At 41.9% G+C, this 24,693-nt stretch overlaps 2 protein-coding genes across 3 annotated transcripts in view; one reads left to right on the top strand and one right to left on the bottom strand.

Moving 5' to 3' along the window:
• The window catches only part of aig1 (androgen-induced 1 (H. sapiens)), a 28,403-nt gene extending 13,860 nt beyond the window's left edge, over nt 1-14,543 (top strand). Inside the window, exons 4-6 of the mRNA XM_032542790.1 lie at nt 11,719-11,834; nt 12,912-13,078; nt 13,918-14,543. Coding sequence (XP_032398681.1) covers nt 11,719-11,834; nt 12,912-13,078; nt 13,918-13,937 — 303 coding nt within the window. The 3' untranslated portion in view covers nt 13,938-14,543. The remainder of the gene's footprint in view (nt 1-11,718; nt 11,835-12,911; nt 13,079-13,917) is intronic.
• Nucleotides 14,544-21,987: 7,444 nt separating this feature from the next.
• adat2 (adenosine deaminase tRNA specific 2) lies at nt 21,988-24,635 on the bottom strand. 2 transcript variants are annotated; one of them, XM_032542804.1, is made up of 6 exons: nt 24,338-24,633; nt 23,485-23,589; nt 22,961-23,111; nt 22,763-22,869; nt 22,452-22,524; nt 21,988-22,111 (listed from the first exon to the last, which is right to left on the bottom strand). In XM_032542804.1, exons 1-6 carry the CDS (start codon nt 24,431-24,433, stop codon nt 22,083-22,085), a joined length of 561 nt encoding a protein of 186 aa, XP_032398695.1. In that variant the 5' UTR covers nt 24,434-24,633; the 3' UTR covers nt 21,988-22,082. The 2 variants fall into 2 exon arrangements, with proteins under 2 accessions (XP_032398695.1, XP_032398696.1); XM_032542805.1 differs by lacking the exon at nt 21,988-22,111 and having other exon boundaries at nt 22,452-22,514; nt 24,338-24,635.
• Between the last annotated feature and the right edge of the window lie 58 nt (nt 24,636-24,693).

Below are 24,693 nucleotides of genomic sequence, written 5' to 3'. Positions count from 1 at the left end.
TTTTTTTGAAGATATATTGGCCGCTATATTGGCATATCGGATTTTTAAATAACCAAATATTTGTATCGATATTGGCCTTAAAAATCCATGATCGCTGGGGCTCTACTTACCAGTGCACCGCCGTGTGTACTTCCTCCACAGCAATCCCACCATTCAGTCCCAAAACGTCCCAGTTAGGGAGGAAATGCAGGAACCATATTCTTTGTAAATCTTAACGTTTTTGTCCCTTTTTTTTCAATGTTTGTCACTTTTTTTGACATTTAACACTACATAACACAAACTTATTAACTTTAGTTTTACAGTTATTTTTGGAATTTATGGTCAATAAACCTAATGTTTGAGTTAGAAAAAGCAGAAATTAGGAGTTATTGAGACTAAAATTAAAGGAATGGATGTTGATGGATAATCACAGACTGGAATATGTCAACTTTGACTCAATACTATTTCAAAAACTACTTCAATTTTTTCTTCCAAATGGTATCAAATTGAATAAGACTCCCCAAAATTGATGAAAGTAGAGATTTTGTACTTGACAAAGAGCGTTGTGTGGAATCGATCATGTTATTTTGGGTAGTTAAAAAGAACATTGATATAGAAAGCGGGTCAATACTCCATAAGATATGGAGACAAGCTGTCCATCGGCCCGAGAGAACAACACACCTCATATAACCATCAGGCAGCGTGTTCCAGAGAGGTGAACAGGAGATTTATCACAGATCATGGGAACAGTTAGGAGGCCGGCGTCTGATGATCTAAGAGTTCTGCAGCGTTTGTCATATCAGCGGATCATGAAGTACTCGATAAACCTAATCAGTGGTCAAGCCTCTGAATTTGAATAGAGTCAGCGGCTGACGGCTGGCTTTGATTCGCCGTGTAGAGGAAATGGGTTTAATCTACTGTTTAGACAGCGACTGACACGCCGCACGCTGGGTGGACCGCCTGATAACACCGTCAGCTGTGTGTGTGTGTGTGTGTGGTGTGTGTGTGGTGTGTGTGTGTGTGTGTGTGTGTGTGTGTGTGTGTGTGTTGTGGTGTGTGTGTGTTGTGTGTGTGGTGTGTGGTTGTGTGTGTTGTGGTGTGTGGTGTGTGTGGGGTGTGTAGGGTTGCGTGGTGTGTGTGTTTAAATCAGCCTAGGTTGAGATATAGTAAATGTTCCAGCACTTTGGCTTTAATATGCAAAACCTCCTCATGAAGCTTCCTCCTGCCAAAACACAGAGCTGTGTGTGTGTGTGTGTGTGTGTGTGTGTGTGTGGTGTGTTGTTTTGTGTGTGCGCGTGTGTTAGTGTGTGTGTGTGTGTTTGGGGGGGGCGTGTGTTAAAAATGGTCATTCCCATAACGCTGGTTTAATCAAAAGAGACAGCATGTTTGTCTCTTCTCATACTAAAGCAGATATGTAATAGCTGAGTGGTTGCTATGGTGGCGTCGCTAAGGACCAAAACAATCAGAACACGACACGGTGTGTGTGTGTGTGTGTGTGTGGTGTGTGTGTGTGTGTGTGTGTGTGTGTGTGTGTGTGTGTGTGTGTGTGTGTGTGTGTGTGGTGTGTGTGTGGTGTGTGGTGTGTGTGTGTGTGTGTGTGTGTGTTGTGTGTGTGTGTGTGTGTGTGTGTGTGTGCGGGCGGGTCCAGTCAGGTTGTAAATATTTTGCGGTATTCCATGGTATCGCTGTTGTTTGTCTATACTGGCTGCCACGGCAACCGTGTCGCCATTCCCATCGGAGGAGGGAGGGGTCGAGTGATGTGGAGCGAGGGAGAGGAAGAGAGACGGGTACCTCAGTAAATCTGTCAACGGTCTTATTAAAAAGTTTAAGTGTAATAAGTGGCTTTACAGACTGGTCCTGTCATATTATTTGAGTGAGAACTCATAAATAACTACAAATAAGTAATGTTAGGGAAATCTGTTTATATTTTGTTATGCGTTTCTGGATTTTTTTAAATATATCGGATTTTTAAATAACCAAATATTTGTATTGGTATCGGCCTTAAAAATCCTTTATCAGTCGGGCTTTAATTTTAGGTATAACAGTCCCAAGAAAAGCTCAGGACTTCCGAGATTAAGGTCGCTAATTCATGAGGAAATCTTAAATATTCCCTAAGATTATAAAGTCACAAATATGTGTGGAAAAAAAACTTCTCGTCGTACAAACTTGACACCCACACCTGGCGATAAAACACCGTGCATACGCAGACGTACTTAATACTTTGTATATTTTTCACTTTATTACTGGCATTTGGTGTAATAGCGGGGTTGATCGGTTTGATTTATCCAAAAAACATTATTTTAAAACAGTTTTTTGTTAGTCTTCCCCAAACACTAAGCAGTATAAACGTTATATTCCTTGTCATGACCAACGATTAGAGAACAATGAAATATGTATGTAATGTTTCCATGGAGCAGGGTTTAGTTTTTCCTCCACCAGTAATCTGCTTTCTGGTGTGTCGATGCAATCATAAATGTATGCCATATTTTGACGAGCCTCACGATGTTCAGAAAGATTTGACTCCGTTTTTCTCATTGTTGGTGCCTCTTCCTATAACCAAGCACTGCTTTCCCCATTAGATGATGTGATCCAGGGGCGGGGTCCCCGCCCGTCCCGTGCTGGTTGCTTAGAGAAGCACCAACTGAAAATCAAAACAAACCGTGCTTATACCTGTTGTTTTGTGTTGTGTAAGATCCAGTGATGGGATCCAAAATTGTGTGTGTGTGTGTGTGTGTGTGTGTGTGTGTGTGTGTGTGGGGTGTGTTGTGTGGGGGTGTGTGTGTGGTGTGCGTGCGTCGTGTGCGGCGCGCGCGCGCGCGCGCGTATTATATTACATATACTACAACATACAAGTTCCTCAGTGCGGCAGCTACAGGTCACCATGCCAATTGATGTCTTGAATATGTGTGTGCATGCATACACACACACACACATACACACACACACAAAAAATGAGACACACGCACACACTGACTTTTTAAGCCCAGTACTGATCAGTGTTGAGAGTTTTCAGTATAACATGCAACAATATCAGTAATTCATCAGAACTAAAGAGGAGAAAATCTGATAATAACGATTATAATATTGGAATGCGTCCGTTTGCTGAACGCTGACATGAAATGGCTTCAGTTCCCGGTGCTGTTGCACAGCTGATATTCAGACACAATCTCTCTGAGTGTGTTTTTTGAAAGGAAGTGGAACAGGATTGTCCCTCTGTGAAAGGATAAGCTCATTAAGTTTGAAAAAAAAAAAAGAAAACTGTAGAGAAAAATGTCAACAGGAGACTTTTTTCGCTTCATTTTCAGAGTTCAAGTGGAGTTCAGTTGAAAAGAAACCTTTATCAGTGCAACAAGCTCTGAATCAGCTGCTGTACTTTGACCTCCTGAACTCTGCTGCACTCCCCACTGGATTCATCCTTCTAATCTGATGTGATGAAGCCAAAACGTCTATTCAAAAGCCACAGGCGTTTGTTTTCAATTCTGCGGCGAATACACACTATTCCAAAGATATCAAATGTATTAAAGGGTAACTTTGGTTTTATTGTTCAACCTGGACCCTAGTATATGTTTGTGTGTCTAAGTGACCGATGGGAACAACAATCCTTGACATTGGTCCAGTATTTTGCGAGATCGCCGCAGTCGGCGGAGGCGAAAAACAAGCTACAATGTAAGTTATTGGGCAATTGCGCACCTTCAATTTACGTCCACAAATCTTACAGACTCAGATTATTTTTGTACGTGTCTGACAACGTTATGAAAAGGATTCCTACGGGGGTTTCTGTTAAAGAGAAAGATCCTTTTTGTGACATAAAAACTTGCTTGAAATTGCTATTGCTAAAGCCACCAGACTCCATGGGAATAAACAGTAATTTAATCATGAAAAAATAAAGAAATTTCATTCAAAGTCAACTATAAAACTATGAAAAGCCCACTATGGTGGTCCTGCTGGTCGCAGCGTTCTTGCTCAATACTGGACCAGTTTCAAAGGTTGCGTAAAAAAACATTTTTCACTCGTTAACTTTAGTTACTGCTGGAGATGTAACAGAAAGGTGTGAAAGTTGGGCTAATTCTGCTGTTTAGTTCCTGTGTTGATTCTGCTTTGGGACCGTCTACAAACTACAACACAGGAAAAGAGATAAAACATATTTTAAAAAAAAGGGAAAATGCTTATTTTTTAAAAGTGCTATAGTACAACTAGCAGGAGACAAGTTATAATTGAGGTAACGTTTGGAGACACTATCTTATATAATCATTAAACTGATAGTCTTCATATTTTAGTTTGATCTCTTTTCTGTGTTGTAGTTTGTAGACGGTCCCTAAGCTCTCTAACTGCCTCTCAACACAGGAACTAAACCGAGCTAATTTAGCACAACTTTCATGCCTTTCTCTCCCATCTCCTGCAGTCAGATTCACTGTGTTCCCTCAGAAGGAATCACTGCACATGGGTAAGCACTGGTAATGATATTTTGAACATGTTTAGAGGCTAAAAACACGTTTAAAACTTGCCCTGTTTAAGACTGTTGAATGCTAACGCAAGCAGGAGGATAACACGATTGTTTTTTTTTTTACACTGACAGCACTCCAAATGTACAAAAAACAGAGTTATATGTTGGAATCGACCGGAATTCTCCTTTTTAAAGGGTGTTTAGTCCGTTTTTATTTAATTTTTAAAATATTTTCTTTATCAGCCTTTATAAATACCGATAGTTTGGAAAATGCCTAATATCAGCCGATAACACCAGCCCACCGATCGGTCGGGCTTACTCTGTTCTCCTAACTGTCACCTGTTTGCCGGCCTAACAGACGCAATTACACCAATAGGGCGCAAGGTCGGTTTATGTTTGAAGTTCAACTTTCGTGCTTTGGTCAAGATCGAGAGCCAAAACTTTTCAGGTCACGTCCTCTGCTGCTAAAGTTTTTTTTTTTTTTTTTTAACTCCCAGAGTAAATCTATTTCCGATGCATTGTTTTTTAGTTGTTGGTCGCCACTGTAAGATGTTTGAACCCGTGGACCTGCCCCCCCTCAGCCACGTGACCCCACCCACCCCCAACTGTGGATCTCAGCGTGAAATGGTTCGTCCTGTTTTTAGCCCCAGACCACAGGATCGCACCACCGCTGTTTGCCGAAGAGGGGGGGTTTTCCACAGAGGCAGAAAGCTCGCTGCTGGAGCAAAACCGCAAACCTTGGGGGGAGGGGGGGGGGGGGGGGGGGAGACGGACAGACAGTAAAGAGAGAGACCTAGAAACAAAATAGAGAGAGAGGGACAGCGAGTATAAATGGAGTATTATTTACGAGCAGTGAGTCCTTTCGACAGAGACTAAACTTAAACACGACCGAGAGACTGGAATTCCACCGAGGCATGCTGGGTAGAAGTGCAGTGTGTGTGTGTGTGTGTGTGGTGTGTGCGTGTGCGTGTGTGTGTGTGTGTGTGTGTGTGTGTGTGGTGTGTGTGTGTGTGGTGTGTGTGTGTGTGTGTGTGTGTGTGGTGTTATAATGATGGGAGGGAAACCTAGAATTTAAGACCCCGGGAGAGAGAGACAGAGCTATTCTGTCCTTCCTCGGAGATGTTGTTACTCTTGTTAGTTTGCACATGCGGTACTTGGCGTCTTTAGTCTGACCTTTTATCAAATCCTCTGAGGGGAAACCTGAGAAGCCGATTGGTCAAAGTAAGGCTGTGACACAGTGACCTTCCCCTTTCGCTGTACAGTATACAAAGCACCCGAATGTGTCTATATACACACAAGTGGGATTTTCCTGGAAAATCCACTTAGAATATCTGAGAATTTGGAAAACTCTCACAGAATGTCTTCAAATGTGGTGACAGTGATGGCAAGATAATATATAGATGTATACAGTATACGGTCAAAAGTTTGGGGTCACTTACACATTTCAATACCACTCCATTACAGACAGAATAGCAGCTGATCTGAGTGGGGGGGCTGATCTTTAATGCAATCTACATGGCCCATTATCAGCAACCATTCATCCAGCGTTCCAGAGGCTCAGTCTGTTCACTAATCTGATATCATTTTAAAAAACTAACTGAGAAAACATTGGAGAACCCTTTTGCAATTATGTAAGCACATAATGACCTGCTGCCCTGGTTAAAAAAACAATGCAACTGATCTCAGCTGGAATTCTGTCTATAATGGAGTGCAATGGAAATGTCTAAGTGACCCCAAACCTTTGACCGGTAGTGTGTGTATATACAGGTAAAAGCCAGTAAATTAGAATATTTTGAAAAACTTGATTTATTTCAGTAATTGCATTCAAAAGGTGTAACTTGTACATTATATTTATTTATTGCACACAGACTGATGCATTCAAATGTTTATTTCATTTAATTTTGATGATTTGAAGTGGCAACAAATGAAAATCCAAAATTCCGTGTGTCACAAAATTAGAATATTGTGTAAGGGTTAAATTTTGAAGACACCTGGTGCCACAAACTAATCAGCTGATTAACTCAAAACACCTGCAAAGGGCTTTAAATGGTCTCTCAGTCCAGTTCTGAAGCCTACACAAACATGGGGAAGACTTCAGATTTGACAGCTGTCCAAAAGGCGACCATCAACACATTGCACAAGGAGGGAAAGACACAAAAGGTTATTGCTGAAGAGGCTGGCTGTTCTCAGAGCTCTGTGTCCAAACACATTAATAGAGAGGCAAAGGGAAGGAAAAACTGTGGTCAGAAAAAGTGTACAAGCGATAGGGATCACCGCGCCCTAGTCAAGATTGTGAAAAAAAACCCATTCAAAAATGTGGGGAGATTCACAAGGAGTGGACAGCTGCTGGAGTCAGTGCTTCAAGATCCACCACCAAGAGACGCTTGAAAGACATGGGTTTCAACTGCCGCATACCTCGTGTCAAGCCACTGTTGACCAAGAACAGCGCGAAAAGCGTCTCACCTGGGCTAAGGAAAAAAAGAGCTGGACTGCTGCTGAGTGGTCCAAAGTCATGTTTTCTGACGAAAGCAAATTTTGCATTTCCTTTGGAAATCGAGGTCCCAGAGTCTGGAGGAAGACAGGAGAGGCACAGGATCCACGTTGCCTGAAGTCTAGTGTAAAGTTTCCACCATCAGTGATGTTTGGGGTGCCATGTCATCTGCTGGTGTCGGTCCACTCTGTTTCCTGAGATCCAGGGTCAACGCAGCCGTCTACCAGCAAGTTTTAGAGCACTTCATGCTTCCTGCTGCTGACCTGCTCTATGGAGATGGAGATTTCAGGTTCCAACAGGACTTGGCGCCTGCACACAGCGCAAAATCTACCCGTGCCTGGTTTACGGACCATGGTATTTCTGTTCTAAATTGGCCAGCCAACTCCCCTGACCTTAGCCCCATAGAAAATCGTGTGGGTATTGTGAAAAGGAAGATGCAGATGCCAGACCAAAAACGCAGAAGAGTTGGAAGGCCACTATCAGAGCAACCTGGCTCTCATAACACCTGAGCAGTGCCAGAAACTCATCGACTCCATGCCACGCCGCATTAATGCAGTAATGAGGCAAAAGGAGCTCCAACCAAGTATTGAGTATTGTACATGCTCATATTTTCATTTTCATACTTTTCAGTTGGCCAAATTTCTAAAAACTCCCTTTTTTGTATTAGCCTTAAGTAATTCTAATTTTGTGACACACGGAATTTTGGATTTTCATTTGTTGCACTTCAAATCATCAAAATTAAATGAAATAAACATTTGAATGCATCAGTCTGTGTGCAATGAATAAATATAATTACAAGATACACCTTTTGAATGCAATTACTGAAATAAATCAGTTTTCAAAATATTCTAATTTCTGGCTTTTACCTGTATGTATGTGTATATATATATATATATATATATATATATATATATATATATCTAGATATATATAATATAATATATATGTATGTATATATATATATGTATGTATATATATATGTATGTATATATATATATGTATGTAATATATATATATATGTATGTATATATATATATGTATGTATATATATATATGTTGTATAATAATATATATATATATTATTGTTTAGTGTATTATATATATATATTATATATATACTATATATAATTTATATATCATATTGTTATATATAATTGTATATATTGTATATTATATATATTGATATATATATATATGTATATATATATTTATTAATATCTATTATTATACATATTATAATATATATATATTATGTGTGGTGTGTGTGTGTGTTGATATATATATATGTGTATTATTAATTGTGTGTTGGCACTACAGTGGCTGATATAACTTTAAAACAAACCTTATTTTTTAAAGCCCATACGTTTTGATGTCCAGCACACATAGTCGTGCGTGTGTGTGTGGTGTGTTGTGTGTTGTGTGTGTGTGTGTGTGTGGTGTGTGTGGGGTGTGTGTGTGTGGTGTGTGTGTGTGTGTGTGGTGAATAACTTCTAAACATTCAGTTCCACACCAGGCACTAAAACTTCCCACAGAAACCCAAACCTTCAATCACATGTGAACCAATCGTGACCAATCACACCTGAAATGAGAGGACACTCAGGCCCTGTTTACACGTACACGGTTATTTTTTATTTTTTTTTAAGTTATTTTTTCGGGGTTTTATTCCCTTTATTTCTAGACAGGACAGATATGTACGTGTGAAAGGGGAGAGAGAGAGGGGGGAGCAACATGCAGCAAAGGGGCCACAGGCCGGACTCAAACCCGGGCCCGCTGCGACGAGGGGCAAGCCTCTATACATGGGCATCCGCACAGACCATTGCGCTATCTGGATGCCCAGGTACACGGTTATTTTGACAAATTGAGACATTTCCCTTCGTTTGTAAATGTAAATGTGCTGTATTTATAAAGCGCTTTTACATCATACAGGAAACATTCACCATTCACACACATTCATACACTATGGGCGAGGCTGCCGTACAAGGTGCCACCAGCTCATCAGATAAACATTCATACACATTCACACTCCGATGCGCAGCACCAGGGGCAACTCGGGGTTCAGTGTCTTGCCCAAGGACAATTTGACATGGGACTGCAGGGCCAGGGATCGAACCACCAACCTTCCAATTGGCAGGCAACCGCTCTACCACTGAGCCACAGCCGCCCTTCGTTCGTGCGCCCTTCGTTAACATGCAAACGGGGAATTATCCTCTGAAAACATGTCTTTCTAAAACCTCCGGCCAGAGTGGAGATCTTTGAACTCTTCGTTTTCACGTTTGCATGTAAACTGAGTCAATCAGTTGAGAGAGAGGAAGTGATTCCTTGCTGTTGTTGCTATTTTTTCAGGATTCTGATTGGCTAACGTGGGCTTGAGCTTCTGACAATGCCACGTACAGGTTTGGCGTAGCCTTCATTTCTTAGCTTTGAAACACAAAAATACTTTTTAATCTCTTAAATAGGTTATATTTTCATTATATTTCAGGTTTCCCCATAGTTTATCGAGGAGTTGCCCAGCCTCGCTTAAAGTAAAGAAAACATGCTTTACCGCCAGTGGAAATTCTATACAGTGGCATCAGAAAGGACTCAGACCCACACTCACTTTTTGCACCCTAGATTTAGTTTGAACTGGATTAAATGGCCGTTTTTGCCCACGAAGCACTCAGCCAGTCTGTAGCTCATAATAACAACGAGATGCATGTATAAGTATTCTGACTCCTTTGCTGTGGCACTTCAAACTGTTATTCGGTGTGTCCCGTTGGCTTTAATTATCCTTGAGATGTGTCTAGAGCTTGATTGGAGTCCACCGGCAGTGAAACTGCATTGATTGGAGTTTTAAGGTCGACTTGAAGTGGTTAAAAGTTTGTGTTGACATGCTAGGCATTTCAATCCAAGCTTGAAAAAGGCGTTGCAGCCTGAGTAGCTGCTCGTCCAAGCCTTGTTTTTGTGTCCTCTGCACCCCTTAAGGTGGGCAAGGCTGCCATTGGTCAGTTCGCTGGGCTTCTGTATTCTCCCGTAAGTTTTTTTTAGATTGTTGCGAGTGAAGATAAAAGAAATGTTCAGATATTGTCTAATTTTTTCAGGGGGTGAGGTAAATGCTGCAATTTCACAGCAGTACTCTCCGTCCCATTGTCGTTCTTCATCACAAGTGCACAAGTGGAAATATGACCAGATCACAAACCATACATCGCTCTCCAACCTCTTGTGTCGAATTACAACCAGCTTTAAAGATTTCCTTAAAGTTGCAAGATACAAACTATTCTAGTTCATGCAAATTAAAATTATGAAATTAACATGTGGGTAAAGGCATGTTTTCTAGTAAAACTAGACCTAAACCTGATAATCGGCCGTCGGACAGTCTGACGTCGCTGACTCAAGTCTGTTCAGTGTGCTCCATGCCATCGTCCGTCGGGGGGGCAGGAAGTCGGACTCAATGACCAATCTGATTGGTGGAGTGCTAACGAAATCTTTTAAACTGACCTTTGTGGATCTGCACAGCCTATTTTCTCACCTAAAATGTTTTCAGAAACCCGTCTCGGTGAACTATTTTTGTAAAATATGAGATCGTATTTAGAGCAAGCCGCCATGACGGTCTGGTTTTGAATTTCCGGACAAACCAGAGCCATGACGCGTTCGTCTAATCAGCCGCCGTCGGCACTCGGCGTCGCTTCGGTGTTGGTGTGTCCGGGCCTTAAGTGGACTTTTAGAACTCTGAAGGACAAATTTGCTGCATTGAAGAATCAGTTGAATCTAAACTGTGGTTCATTTTCATGATGTGTTGTATTGTTCAGTGTCGGAGGGTTTGAGTCTTCAGACAAACCCGGGATTAAAACCCGAAACCTAAACGCCGTAGCAGCATTCACACCTTCTGCAGCCCCCGACACCCAATGAGACACTCACACATCATTTCTAACCATCGGTGTCGGAAAAATTAACAGATGGAAGAATCCCAGTCGTCGTTTATCTCACCGAAACATAACAAGGCTGACGGCTGGAGACAAAAGAGCTCCAGGGTGAATACTCTGAGAGAGACACACACACACACACGCACACACACGCACACACACACAAAACACTGATCTACAGCTGTGCAAGAGTGCAAATGAGGTAAGAGGTCTCAACTCTGCTGAGACAATTATGTGTGTGTGTCTGTTTGTGTATGTGTCTGTCTATTGTGTTTGAGTGCCCCCTAGTGGACAGAGAGAGTAGTTCACATGAAGACAGACAAGCTGAGGATACATTACACTTGCTTGATTAATTTAATTTTAAGTGTGAAAACCAAAACCACTGTATCAGTTATGCAGGGGCATTACTGGTTGATGGTTGTGGGTGATACATACTGGTGTGTGTGTGTGTGTGTGTGTGTTATTACCAGTTTGGTGTGTGTTTGTTTACCGCAGTGTGACTGTGAGCCACAGCCACAATGATTGAACCCAATTCTTGTGTGTGTGTGTGTGGTGTGGTGGTGTGTGTGTGTGTGTGTGTGTGTGTGTGTGTTTTTTTTCGTTTGAGAAACGGCTTCATCGAAAATAGCAGCACATGCCATGCCCTCCAGTGAAAATGTTAGGTGTTTAGGTGAATATACACAGGTGTCTGAACCCCCCCACACACACACACACACACACACACGTACAGACGCTGTATATAGACATGAATTAATTATTCAAAGAGAACAAAGAGAACAGAGATCCATCCCAACAGTTCAGAGTTTTTGTTTGTCTGTTTTCTTATTCATTTGAAAGTTTCCGGCTCACTAAACACAAATTGTAGCATCATATTTATTCTCTGTCCTAATGTCCGTCTCTCTCAGCACACCACTGTTCTCCCCTTCATCATCATCGAGATGCGGACCACCCACCATCGGTACCCTGGCAGGTCGTGTGGTCTGGCGGCCGTGTGCTGTTTCGGCGTGGGATACATCCTCTGGTACCAAAATGTTTTCCTGTTTCCAACGCTCCATGAACACCACACACAACACGTCCAAGCTGTGTGGGAAACCGCTCCCTATCACAGAACTAGTGCACCATGTAGTCTGTTTGTCATTTTGTAGTGGTGTTTGAATTCTCAGCGCTTAATTTCACTAACTATACAGTCCACTAATGTACCCACAATGCACTACTAATATGAGCATGTGCGACTCCCCGATGGGAGTCGCACATGCTCAGATTTAAAAGGTTTACGGAAAAACAAGTCATACTGAAATTTGTGACATCCATGAAATTATAAACTTTTCTCATTAGAAACAATTACAAAAGATGAAAATCATTTCAAAAACGTCGTAGCTATCTAGGATTTATTGGTTGCTAACGTTAGCTCAAAACGCCATTCAACTGACAGTCTTTGTTGTGTCTGATGCTAAATTGTAGCCAGCTGTGAACCAACTTCGTTAATTAGGTCTATTTTTTACTGTTGACATTACACAAGTCTCTCGTTAGCATCTTGTAGGCTACTTGTCGCAAAGCGATGCAAGACTCACATCTTCACTCGACTTACGTCGGCAAGTGACACATGTACCTGAATTTTTACTCCTGTATACCACAACGCAACGCAGAAGCACTCGCGGAAGCTGAAAAGGAAATATGGAGCAGGCTTTTGTAAACTGGGTAAATGTAGCATAAATACAACCTGTTACTAATCTCCGACTGATCTCATGAAATGAAGTGACACGCCTTTTTATTGGTGTGTTTTGAGTTACATTACCTTGCAATAGCGTGTGAATCCAGGGCGTAGCCAGAAGTATGAAAGGGCAAAAATGTGCGTAGGGAGGGAGGTTGGTGGGGGGGGGGAGTAAAAAGTACAATATTTCTCTCTGAAATGTAGCGGAGTAGAAGTAGAAAGTGGCATGATTTAAGACTCAGTAAAGTACAAGTACCTAAAGTTTGTACTTGAGTACAGCACTTCAGTAAATGCACTTAGTTACATTCCGCCACTGCTACAAACCCACATAAAACAATATAAAATACTCTGAATGCATTTGAACTCCTTGTGTCCCCGCCCGCCCAGGACGTGTTGGGTGCACCAGGTGACGGGCGTGTGGGTGTACCCGGTGCTGGAGCGCATCACGCCGCTGGCTCGGGTCGTCTTCTTCAGCGCCATGACAGCGGTGATCTGTGTTTTCTACACCCTCGGGGAAATCCTCAACAGCTACATCTGGGACCAGCCACACACAGGTAGACCCCACACACACTGTGTCCATCCGTCTTCTGTAATGAGACGTGTCTAAAAAATATGATAAAAACACTAAATCTGAGGGAACTCAAAACAAGTGAAATTATCTGTCCATGCAGCAAGATCATTTCACTTGACGAGCGTGCTTGATTTCAGATCATAGTGTAAAGTTGAACACTTAAAATAAGAAATTCACTCTTAAAACAACACTTCTAAATCTAAGTTTTTGTTATCTTGGTAAGAATCAAATGATTTTTCAGTGCAGCCCAAAGTGAAAAATGGCACAAAGAGAGGCAACGGGCAAAGATTATTGTTAGTTTTTTTTTAGACTAATTGTCTAATATATCGGTGGGCCGATATTATTGGCCGATATTAGGCATTTCCCGATTTATCGGAATCGGCATTTGCCGATTTAAAAAAAAAATAAAAAAAATCACAAAATGATTCTGATAAATGAATATTTATGTTCATGTAATGAACGTTGGTGTTTTATAGTCTGTCCACCAGAGGGCGCTCTACAATGTGCCTGTTGGCATGTGTTTTTGTTCAAAGGACTTTAAGTTTCATATCTTAAGTTTGTATTTTTATACATTTCAGTCATAAAAATCCTAACACACACACACACACACACTCGCTCTCCCCCATCCATCTGACCCACCAGAGAGACAATATCGAAGTGTGACTTTTTCTCTAGTTTGACTCAAATTAAGATAAAACACACACACACACACACACACACACACACACACACACACACACACACACACACACACACACACACACACGCCTACGCCTTGACAGTCTGCTGACTCCACTCTCCTGTCTTTCCTCTGTGTTTCAGAAAAGGTCAAAGGTGAGTGATCTCCTCTCGACTGAGCCTGGCGCAGGAGTCGGCCTCGGTCGGGCAGGAGAGGACCCGCCTCGCCCCGCCCCCCCGCGCCCCGCGCCCCGCCCCGCCCCCCCAGGACAGCACAAGAACAGAAACACAAGCGACCTCTGGCGGAAGTGGAAAAGACCATTTACCCTTGAACTATACCCAACATCATAGAAAACCATCCGTTAGATGTAAATATAGAGGAAAGGGTGACGAACAAAGTGGAAACTTTTTGTTTTGTGTGTGTGTGTTTTACAGTGGCAAACACTAGGCAACCGTCTGGCTTTGTTATGTGGCGGACAGTGGACAAAACGCTCAAACACCAACATACTACACCACACACACACACACCACACACACACACCACACACACACACACACACACACACACACACACACACACACACACACACAGTCAGTATTTGTAATCTGCTTTTCTGGTATGAACTTCTTAAAGTGAATGAATTCCTTCATCAGCAACAAAACGACCAAACATTAATAATGTGTTGAGCAGCATTATTATTCATCTCATGAGTCACACTACACACTAGATGTTGGTACAAAATCAATAAAACTTGAGTTCCTGTTCCCCAGTTCAGTATCTTCTTAATATCATTAAGGAGACGTTTTCAAAGGGTTTTATTTATCAGCCATGTGTTTTTGTTTTCCCCAGCTCAAATGATCAAATGTGTGTTTCCTTGAGTCAGTTATGTTGTGTCTCCTACCGCTTACAGCCTGTAGATGATGTAGTCCGACCCCGTTTACACGGACATGCTTATTTTTACACGCAAATGGAGAATTTGCCTCTGTAAACGAGTCCTTCTAAAACCTCCTGCCACATTTTGGAAATCTTCGTTTGCATGTAAACGGAGACAAACGGAGGTTGAAGTAGCCGAGGAAGAGAAGAAGATGGGAGAGAGGAAGTGATTCCTTGCTGGGATTCTGATTGGCTGACGTGGGCTTGAGCTTCTCGTCACCTCCAGGTTTGGCGTGCTCTTGACGGCGTTGACGGCGTACCTACACGGGTAAAATGAACACTTTTCTGAATACTGACAGCCGTGCATGATGTTATCTTTTAAAACGAAGAGGTTGACATGTCTGTTTAGGAAAATGGCCGCCCACATGTAAACGTAGCCTCATTGAAACCTCAGATTTGCGGGCAGATTTATTGATTTTCATGACATTAATATCCCCACAGTGGCTGAATAGATTTGTTTCATTCCCGGGTTCAACAGTAAAGCGTTGCCCGAAGGCCCGGGGCAAGGGGAACGCCACGGCGGGCAAGTCAGTCGCCTGTTCAGGGATCATCGTATCGTTTGAATGGGCCGTCGGCCAATCAAGTTGCTGCTTGATGCTTTTGACATTTTGCTCTGACCAATTCTTTTGACACTTTTGATGCTTTAGTTACTTTTTTTTAATGTTTTTGTTTACTTTTTTGTAAATTTCAAACCGGACCAAAAAATAATGATCTATCCATTGACTCCCATTGATTTTATTTTGGAAAGGTAGGTCCTATGGAAGGAAGCAGCTTTGGCTCATTATACATTATGTGACCTCAGCACCCGGAAATGTACCCCGGCCAAAAATATAAACGCAACACTTGTTTTTGATCTTATTTTTCACAAGCTGAAATAAAACATCTTAGACTTTTTCTGTGCACACAAAAGGCTTTTTCTCTCTCTCGTTCTGTTACTCTGGGAGTACGTCTCCTTCCAGCTGACAGGTGTTGCTTAGCAAGAGGCTGATTACTGGGACCAGCCCACTGCACACCTGTGTACCGATCGTGCTGTTTAATCAGCATCTTGACATGCCACACCTGTCAGGTAGATCGCCGTGTGCACAAAAGGTTCCTGATCCTGGGAGAAAACCCCTAAAGTGTTGCGTGTGATATAGTGGCTTGCATACGTTTACCCCCCCCAGGCTAAAGTTGATTAAAAAGAGGAAGAAAAAAACTCTTTTGGAAATTGATCTTAATGCCTTAATTCAAAAAAATTAGGAAAATCCAACCTTTTAAGGACACCAATGTTCTTTGTGAATGAATAATGTTTCATAAATAAATATATGTTCTTCCTTAAAATACAGGGAGCATAAGTATACCCCCCCCCCCCCATGTTAAATTCCCATAGAGGCAAGCACATTTTTATTTTTAAAGGCCAGTTATTTCATGGATCAGGATACTATGCATCCTGATAAAGTTCCCTTGGTATTTGGAATTAAAATAGCCCCCCCGGCCCCCCAGGGTATGTGATGATGTGGGGGGGAATTAAGATACAGGATAAAAGTTATATAGATGGAAATATGTGCAAACACAAAAATATAATGCTATTATTTTTATTTTATCAATGGGAAACGTGTAGCCTACAGACAAGACCAGCAGCAGCAGGACCACGTCCCCCCCCTCCCCGTAAATCCCGCCTATGGGTACGAGGATCATCTCAGAATGTATCACGGTGTCAAGGTATAAAAACTGCATTAGATAAAGTAAATGTTCAATGACATAAACCACGGTGTGTCTCAGGGACAAAGTGGAAAAGAAACATTAGAGTTAATGATTGGCTTTAGTTTCATTACTGGATGGAACACACACACACACACACACACACACACACACACCGTGAAGCGATTTAAAATGTACCCAATCCTCTTGACTGCCTCTTCCGGCTCTCTGTCACCATGGAAACCCAAACTCTTATCACAATTAGACACATGAAATGAGCAGCACTCACACATAGTGGACCCTGTTACAGGAGCGGACCCACCGAGTAAATAAAGCAGAATGAAGAACAGAACTGAGGTAGCTGTCCAGAGGCGTGTATGAGATTTGGGATGCCGGAGGAAACTTCCCATTCCACCCAGGGCTGTGTGTCGCGGCGGCGGGTCACTTGTTTCCGGGTGTACATCGCCATGGTAATTTATCCCAGAGCCCATCTACAGTAAGGTGACCAGATTTCTCAGACAAAATCCGGGGACATTTTCAACTCAGAAGTGTATTTACCTCCTAATCAAGTAGGCCTAATGTTTTTATTTTTGTAAAACTTAAAACAGGGACACTAGACCGGTATGATCCTAGACCCACCCCTGCTGCTACTTCATACTCCACTCCACTACACCTCAAGATAGAAAGTCCTAATATTTCAAGATAAAAAGTCCTAATATTTCAAGATAAAAAGTCCTAATATTTCAAGATAAAAAGTCCTAATATTTCAAGATAAAAAGTCCTAATATTTTAAGATAGAAAGTCTTAATATTTCAAAATATGAAGTCTAATAGTCCTAATATTTCAAGATAGAAAGTCTTAATATTTCAAGATAGAAAGTCTCAATATTTCATAATGTTGTAATGTTTACTGAACTACTGACAGCTTTTGCTTTACTGCTCAAGGCTTGTTTCTGTAACAGCTCCTTGAGAATCAGATACAACAAAAACTACTGAGGACATATTTTCCTTTGACAGTGATGCATATTAAACGAGATCGCTGCAATGGAAGTCAATAGGATAATTGTCCAGCTTGTATTTACGTTCATAAAAGTGCTTGTTTTGCTGCTAACAGACTCAGATTAATATTCTAAGTGTCTGACAACATTATGGAAAGGATTTCTAAGGAGGTCGACCTTTCTGTTAAAGATTAAGATCCTTTTTAAAACATGAAAGTCCGCGAAATTGCGTTCGCTAAACGCACCAGACTCCATGTAAATAATCAGTGATTTTAGCATCGTAACACACGGCTTCTAAAACCTCTCTGAGCAGCGCGGGCTCTGGCTGCCTGGAGTCTGCGTGTGTTGGGTGTGCGATTATCGGCTCCGTTTTGTCAGTTTTTTTTCTTTCTTTCTTTCATTCCAATTTCGGGTCTTTCAGTCACAGTGAAAACCGGGGACATTTCCGGGGACAGATCCAGCCGGGGACAGGTAGCCAAAATCGGGGTCTGGTCACCCTAATCTACAGAGAGCCTGATCACTCCTTATTTAGCCCCATTGTACTGAATGTGGTTGCAGTTCCACCAGAGTCCCACTGGGGGGCGATCGCAGGCGAGTGCAAAATGAATGGGAGTCTATGGAACTAGAAATCTCAGATTTAATTGTAGTTTTTGCGAGTTCAACATGGACTACACTGCAGTTCGGAAGTTGAATGAACGAGTACTTATGTCCTTTTGATTTCTTACAGGTTGAGTCATTGTTGCCCATAACACGCTAGCATTCTGCTAATGATGCTGATTGGTCAGTGAAGGAGTGATTACGACCAGAGATCCCGCCTGATGGCATCCGGAGCGGAGCCAGAATGTCAGAGTGAATATTTCAGCATGTCCTTTAACACGTTAGCAAGCGTCTTTCCATCACGTGTGTTGACAGCGAGAGCCTAACCTGTCAGCTGTGTTGTCGAAGCCTCGATGGAACAAAGGAAGTGACACAGAGCTTGTCGTAAAGCGGTAACTCTGGCCGTACGGTGCATATGACGCCACTGACGTACTAGACAATGACAATTTTTCTATCAAAAAATAGAAATAAAGGAAAGGGGTTTATAAATGAACACTGGGGGAGGCATGAAATAAGCAGGGACCGAAAGGATAGAGGGAAGATGTAAAAGATAGAAAGAAAAGAGGAAAGGAAGTAGAAAATGGGTGAAAATCATAGCAACCATTGGAGAAATAAAGTAAAGATTAAAGGAGGGAAGAAAAAAGCAAGGGAGGAAGTAATCAAAGAGGGACATTTTTAAAGAAAAACAAACCACTGAAAGAAAAGAAAGGAGGAAGAAAAATGTAGAAAGATACAAAAAAAATGGAGGAAAATGGGTAAGAAAAAAAGCAGAGAAAAGTGAGTGAATGCAAACAAGAAACAGGGAGGAAGGAAGCAGGGAGGGAAGTAATAACAGAAATAAACAATAAGGAAGGAAGGAAGGAAAGAAGAAAGGAAGCGGGGAACCTGACACTATGAACCACGGAAATAAAGAACAGGGGAAAATGTAGAAATATTCAAAAAAAGATGGAATAAAAGGGTAAAGTAGAAATGATGTGACAAGAAAACAAGACGGAGTGTTTCATTCCTCCCCCGGCGCTGAGCAGAAGGGTGGGGCGAGACACCATTTCAGTTGGCTTCCTTTCTAACTAAAGATCAAAATGTGAAACCACAAAACACATCAACGCAACACTTCCTGTTTGAACACAGGCTGAACCCCCCCCCCCCCCACACCGCTTCCTCTTTAAACAAAAACCTTCTCTCAGGTCCGTTGGTAGTAAATAATAAAAAAAACACACACTTATTTCCCTGACAGTGTCGTTGCTTCACCTTTACACAAGATGACAGCTCATATTACACTGCTGATTAGTTTGGAGATCGACTGTGTGTGTGTGTGTGTGTGTGTGCGTGTGTGTGCGTGCGTGTGCGTGTGTGTTACTGTCAACTTGGCAAGGAGATTTTGACACAACAGTTAACAGCTAACTGCATTGCTCTGTGTTGTGTGTGTGTGTGTGTGTGTGTGTGTGTGTGTGTGTGTGTGTGTGTGTGTGTGTGTGTGTGTGTGTGTGTGTGTGTGTGTGTGTGTGTGTGTGTGTGTCGTCTCTTCATTAACACGTCTACTCCTCCAATCCTCCGTGACACATTCAAACACTCTGGAATATTCTGCGCTGCATTCATTAGCAAAGATCGACATGGTAACGAGCAGAGAGGAGCTGGACTCGTGTTGTAGTCCAAATATTCAAATATTCCAATGTTGTAGTTTGGATTTGTGATGAATGATGATTCTGTGATTTAACTAAAAATGATATGTTCATGTGAAACGGATGTTCTAAAAGCTGTTTCACATGGGATGATATTGGGTTTTTGTTTTGCAAGGATGATGACTGTGCATGTGTTTTACATGTCTGTAAGAAGAGGAAGTAGAAACGACAAAACTGGTATGGTGAAACATTATAGAAAGGAAGGATGGGAGGGAGAAAGGAAGGATGGAAGGGAGAAAGGAAGGAATGAGAAAGGGAGCTAGGACGGAATGAGGATGGGAGCTAGGAAGTAAGGAAGGTGGGGAGGAAAACATGTAAATGATTGGCAATTGGAAAAGATCAAGAGAAGGTAAAATGACTGATCACTGAATCATTGATGTAAGAAAGAAAACAGGAAGGAAGAAAGGAAATAAGATGAAGGAAGGAAGGAGAGGGGAAGCAAAGGGTAAAAAGGAAGTAGAAAAAGGTAAGAAAACATTAAGAATGAAAGAAGGAAAGAACACAGGAGAGAATGAAGGGAATAAGAAGGAATAACAGATCCAGAAATGGATGATTGCGGTGTATATATAAGAAAAATGGAAGGAAGGATGGAAGGAAGGAAGGAAGGAAGGAAGGAAAAGGGATGAGAAATGAAAACTGGGGGAATGGAGGAAATTAATCAGGAAAGAAGGGAAAAAGAGGGAATATGTAAAGGAATACAAACAGAAAATAGCAAGGAGCCACAAAAAAATGGAAAGGAAAGGAAAGAAAAGAGGGAAGAAAGACAAAGGAAGTAGAAAATGGTGAAAAAATGTATGAAGTAAAGATCAAAGAAGGGAAGAAAAAAGGGAAAGTGTAACACAAACAATGATATGATAATCCTCTGAAAGAAGTAAAGTAAAAGAAAGGAAATGTAGAAAGATAAAAAGATGGAGGAAGGCAAGAAGCACAGAAGAAAGAACAAGAATGGAAGGAAGGAAGCAGGAAGGAAGGAAGCAGGAAGGAAGGAAGTGGTGAAGGAAGGAAGTTACCAGCCACCAAAAGCAGGAAGGAAGGAAGAAGAGAGAACAGGCTGTGAACCTATAAAAAGAGACAAAGTGAGAAGAGTTTGAAATAGTTGAAAAAACAGCAGGACATCTGAAACGTGTGCACACACACACACATACACATGCACGCATGCACACACACACACACACATCACAGATGCACCCACCCACTCACTCTGCACACTTTCTCCGACACTCGGCTCACACACACACACACGTTTATTTCACCTTCTCCCAGCTGCAGATACTGTGAACACACACACACACACTCCGATTTGCCACAGTATGTGTGGTGTGTGTGTGTGTGTGTGTCTGAGAGGAAGTGAAACGACAGAAAGTCTGAATTGTGTCAGCGTGTGTGTGTGTAGCTGTGAAGGTCACTCCTGTTGAGAAGCGCTGACACACACACACACACACACTTTGTTTCGTTCTCAGAAAAATGAGACAGGAAGTGGTGTGTTTTACATGTGAACTGCGTGGTGATGAACAGTCTAATTATTTTTGGCTGAGAAGCAAAACGCCACCGACAGAACAGGATTCAATACAGTGATGCATCCATCACGTTAAATAAGACTTATTCATGTTGATCATTTCATATTTTTGTTTTGATTGCAGCTTCTCTGAGTGGATGAAAGTATGGACTTACACAAGATGACAGAGTTGTAGTCCAAGATGACAGAGTTGTAGTCCAAGATGACACAGAGCTGTAGTTCAAGATGACAGAGTTGTAGTTCAAGATGACAGAGTTGTAGTCCAAGATGACACAGAGCTGTAGTTCAAGATTACACAAGTTGTAGTGCATGATGACAAAGAACTGTAGTTCAAGATGACACAAAGTTGTAGTTTAAGATGACAGAGAGATGTAGTTCAAGATGACAAAAAGTTGTAGTTCAAGATGACAGAGTTGTAGTTCAAGATGACAGAGCTGTAGTTCAAGATGACAGAGCTGTAGTTCAAGATGACAGAGCTGTAGTTCAAGATGACAGAGCTGTAGTTCAAGATGACAGAGTTGTAGTTCATGACACACAGTTGTAGTTCAACATGACAAAGAGTTGTAGTTCATGACACAGTTGTAGTTTATGATGACAGAGCTGTAGTTCAAGATGACACAGAGTTGTAGTTCATGAACAGCGGATGTTTTGGAGGTTTATCGCTGGAAAGTGATGGTAGTTTTAATTTCTCCCGTCTATGGTAAATGTTTTTCCACAGAGAGAAGGTGCCGGTCCCTCGCCGGCACACGGGTGCGAAAGCAACTCTTGTTTGAGGACGTCTGTATGAAACACACATTTGCTTATTTTAATGTCATTTATTACATCATAAAAATAACAAAAAGGTTCGTAGCACGGTAAAGACAAGCAATATAAAAACCAAATATTCAACTGATTTTCTCCCAGGAGTCAGTCCTTCCTTGTTTTAGGTTTCGGGGCTGAAAAAGACAAAGTATAGCACGGTTAGAGAGAGGGAAAAAAGAAAGAAAGAAATGAGTAAAAGAAAACAAAATAAAAGTTAATAAAAGCAATGCAATGAAAAAAGAAACAAAGAAGATAACAGTAAAGACATGATGTAGAAAGGATGAAAAGATGTGTGATTAAACAGAGAGAAAAGTCACATAACAGTCAGGAATAAAAAGTCACAAATGAGAAACAAAAAGTTATAAAACATGAGAGAAGAAGAGAAAGAAGAGGAGGAGAGACAGAGAATGATTGATAGAAGAGGAAAGGAGAAAAACAAATATATAGCGAATGATTCACAGAGTTTCTGATCACCATTTGGATTCTCCTGTTTGTAGAATGTCTTCAGCATCTCTACAGCTTCTTCTGCTCTGTGACCTGAAACACACTACCAAACACACACACACACACAACACACACACACACACACACACACACACACACACAACACACACACACACACACACACACCAAAAGTATGTAGACACCCAAATGTGACAGTTGAACATCTTCTGCTTTAACAGCCTCCGCTCTTCTCTGAAGGTTTTCCACAAACATCAACAAACACACAAATGCCAGCTAGACAAACAAACACACAAAATAAGACTCTGGGGACAAACACACACCTTGAACGTGGTCCCAGTCTGAGGTAAGTGTGCAGAGGAAACGTCCAGAACGGAGCCGCAGCCTCCAAACCGCTCGTTCCTGCAGCCGTACACGACCACCGGGATGTCTGTCAGCTGGTGAAGGAACAACAGCTAACACACACACACACACGCAGGCACGCACGCACACACACACACACGCAGGTTGGGGGAGGATACTGAGCAGGCGCAGGGCTGCGCTACACATGATGCATGGCTCCACGGTGACGTACAGGACCGCTCGCTCGCACACGCTGCTCACATCCAGGTTGCTGTGGCAACACCAGTCCTGGAGCTGATCCAAGGCCACCATCTCGGCGTGGCGAGTAGCCTACCACACACACACACACACACACACACACACACACACACACAGATATGTATAGTCTTTCAGCTGGATGAAGATAATGCTTAGCTCCCTGTTCATTTTTTTAAAAAGTTTTTACAATAAATGTATTTTCTGGATAAAATGTCTTCAATGTCGACATTGGTAGTCACATATGAAGTTATTGTGGTGGTTTTGGTACCTTTACCTGCTCGTGTTTTGACTAAAATGACGAACCAATAAACAACAGAAATGTCATTTGCCGTTATTCTGATCTGATCTGCATGTTTAGTAAACTGACGTAGCTGCGTGGGGCTCCATCTCAAGCCACCAGAACAGGAAACCCACTGGAGACAGGACATGCTTCTATTTTTCCTACGTTTTTGGTCTCGTTGACTTCATTCCGCCCCTTGCCCACGACTTTGTCGTCGTAGACCATCAGACATCCGACCGGCACCTCTCCGTTCTCCAGAGCATCTTTGGCCTGCAGTAAAACAGTCAAAGCATGTCAGCGCGCAGCAGCCACACAGCCAGGAAGTAGTACACACTACAAAGGAGAAACCAAACTCACAGAGCACAGTCCCCAAAGACACATCTATGAATATATGAATATGAATATGTAGGTGATTTACTAACTTTACTGTACGGGACAATAGACTATGTTCCTTTGTGTATTTGTACTATGTACAGTATGTGTGCATGGATGTCGTGTGCCTATGTGTATGTATGTTGTGTATAAGCTATTGGGCTATTCATTTCCTTCTGGATCAGGGGTGTCGGACTTGGGGGAAAAATGGGACCGAGTACCCAGGGCCCTCATATAAGGAGGAACCAAAAAAACGCTAGAATGAATAGCTGTGGATGCGGGGAGGGGCCCATTGAAAATGCCTTTCTACAGGGCCCAGAATTTTGCGCTACGCCCCTGTTTTAGATAAATAAAGCATCACTGTCTCTATCTTTATTACAACTGCAACTGATTATTATCAATTATTGTGCTAATAACTTTTTTTCATTCACTGCTTTTGTTTATTTGCTCTTTTGTGTGTTTTCACGTTTATTAACATTTATTTTCTGTCCTTTTTGTCTGTTGCACTCGTTATTTTTTGCACTGTTACAATGTTTATTGCACATAGTAATGTGAGTTATTTGTATTTAGCAAATATTTGGAACTTTACTATTAACAACTGAATGGTAAATCATAAACAAAGACGTTAACTGAACGACTGACTGACCATGTCAAAGGCGCTGGACATCCACCTCTCAATTTCCTCATCACTCGGATAGAAACTCTTCGCCGAATCAGCTTTACGGCCCTCCTCTGTTCCCATGGCAATGCTGTTACTTAACTCTACTTAACAAAAGTCATACTTTTGGCGTATGACGAGGCTTCGTAGCTTATTTCTTCACTTTTTTGTTACAATTTTGCCCGCTGCACTTCACTTGTCACGCACCTACAGTGGGGAAGATAATATTGAACGGACCAGTTACAGACATGACCAATCAGCTCCCAGATAGCGCTGCGCATCATCCTTACGTTCATGCTGACGTTTTTGTTGCGTCAAGCTGGCCGAATGTAAACCGAAAATGG

Source organism: Etheostoma spectabile, chromosome 18 (genome assembly GCF_008692095.1).
Source record: "Etheostoma spectabile isolate EspeVRDwgs_2016 chromosome 18, UIUC_Espe_1.0, whole genome shotgun sequence".
In the NCBI taxonomy this organism is placed as follows: domain Eukaryota; kingdom Metazoa; phylum Chordata; class Actinopteri; order Perciformes; family Percidae; genus Etheostoma; species Etheostoma spectabile.
This window is presented reverse-complemented; position numbering and strand designations above follow the sequence as displayed.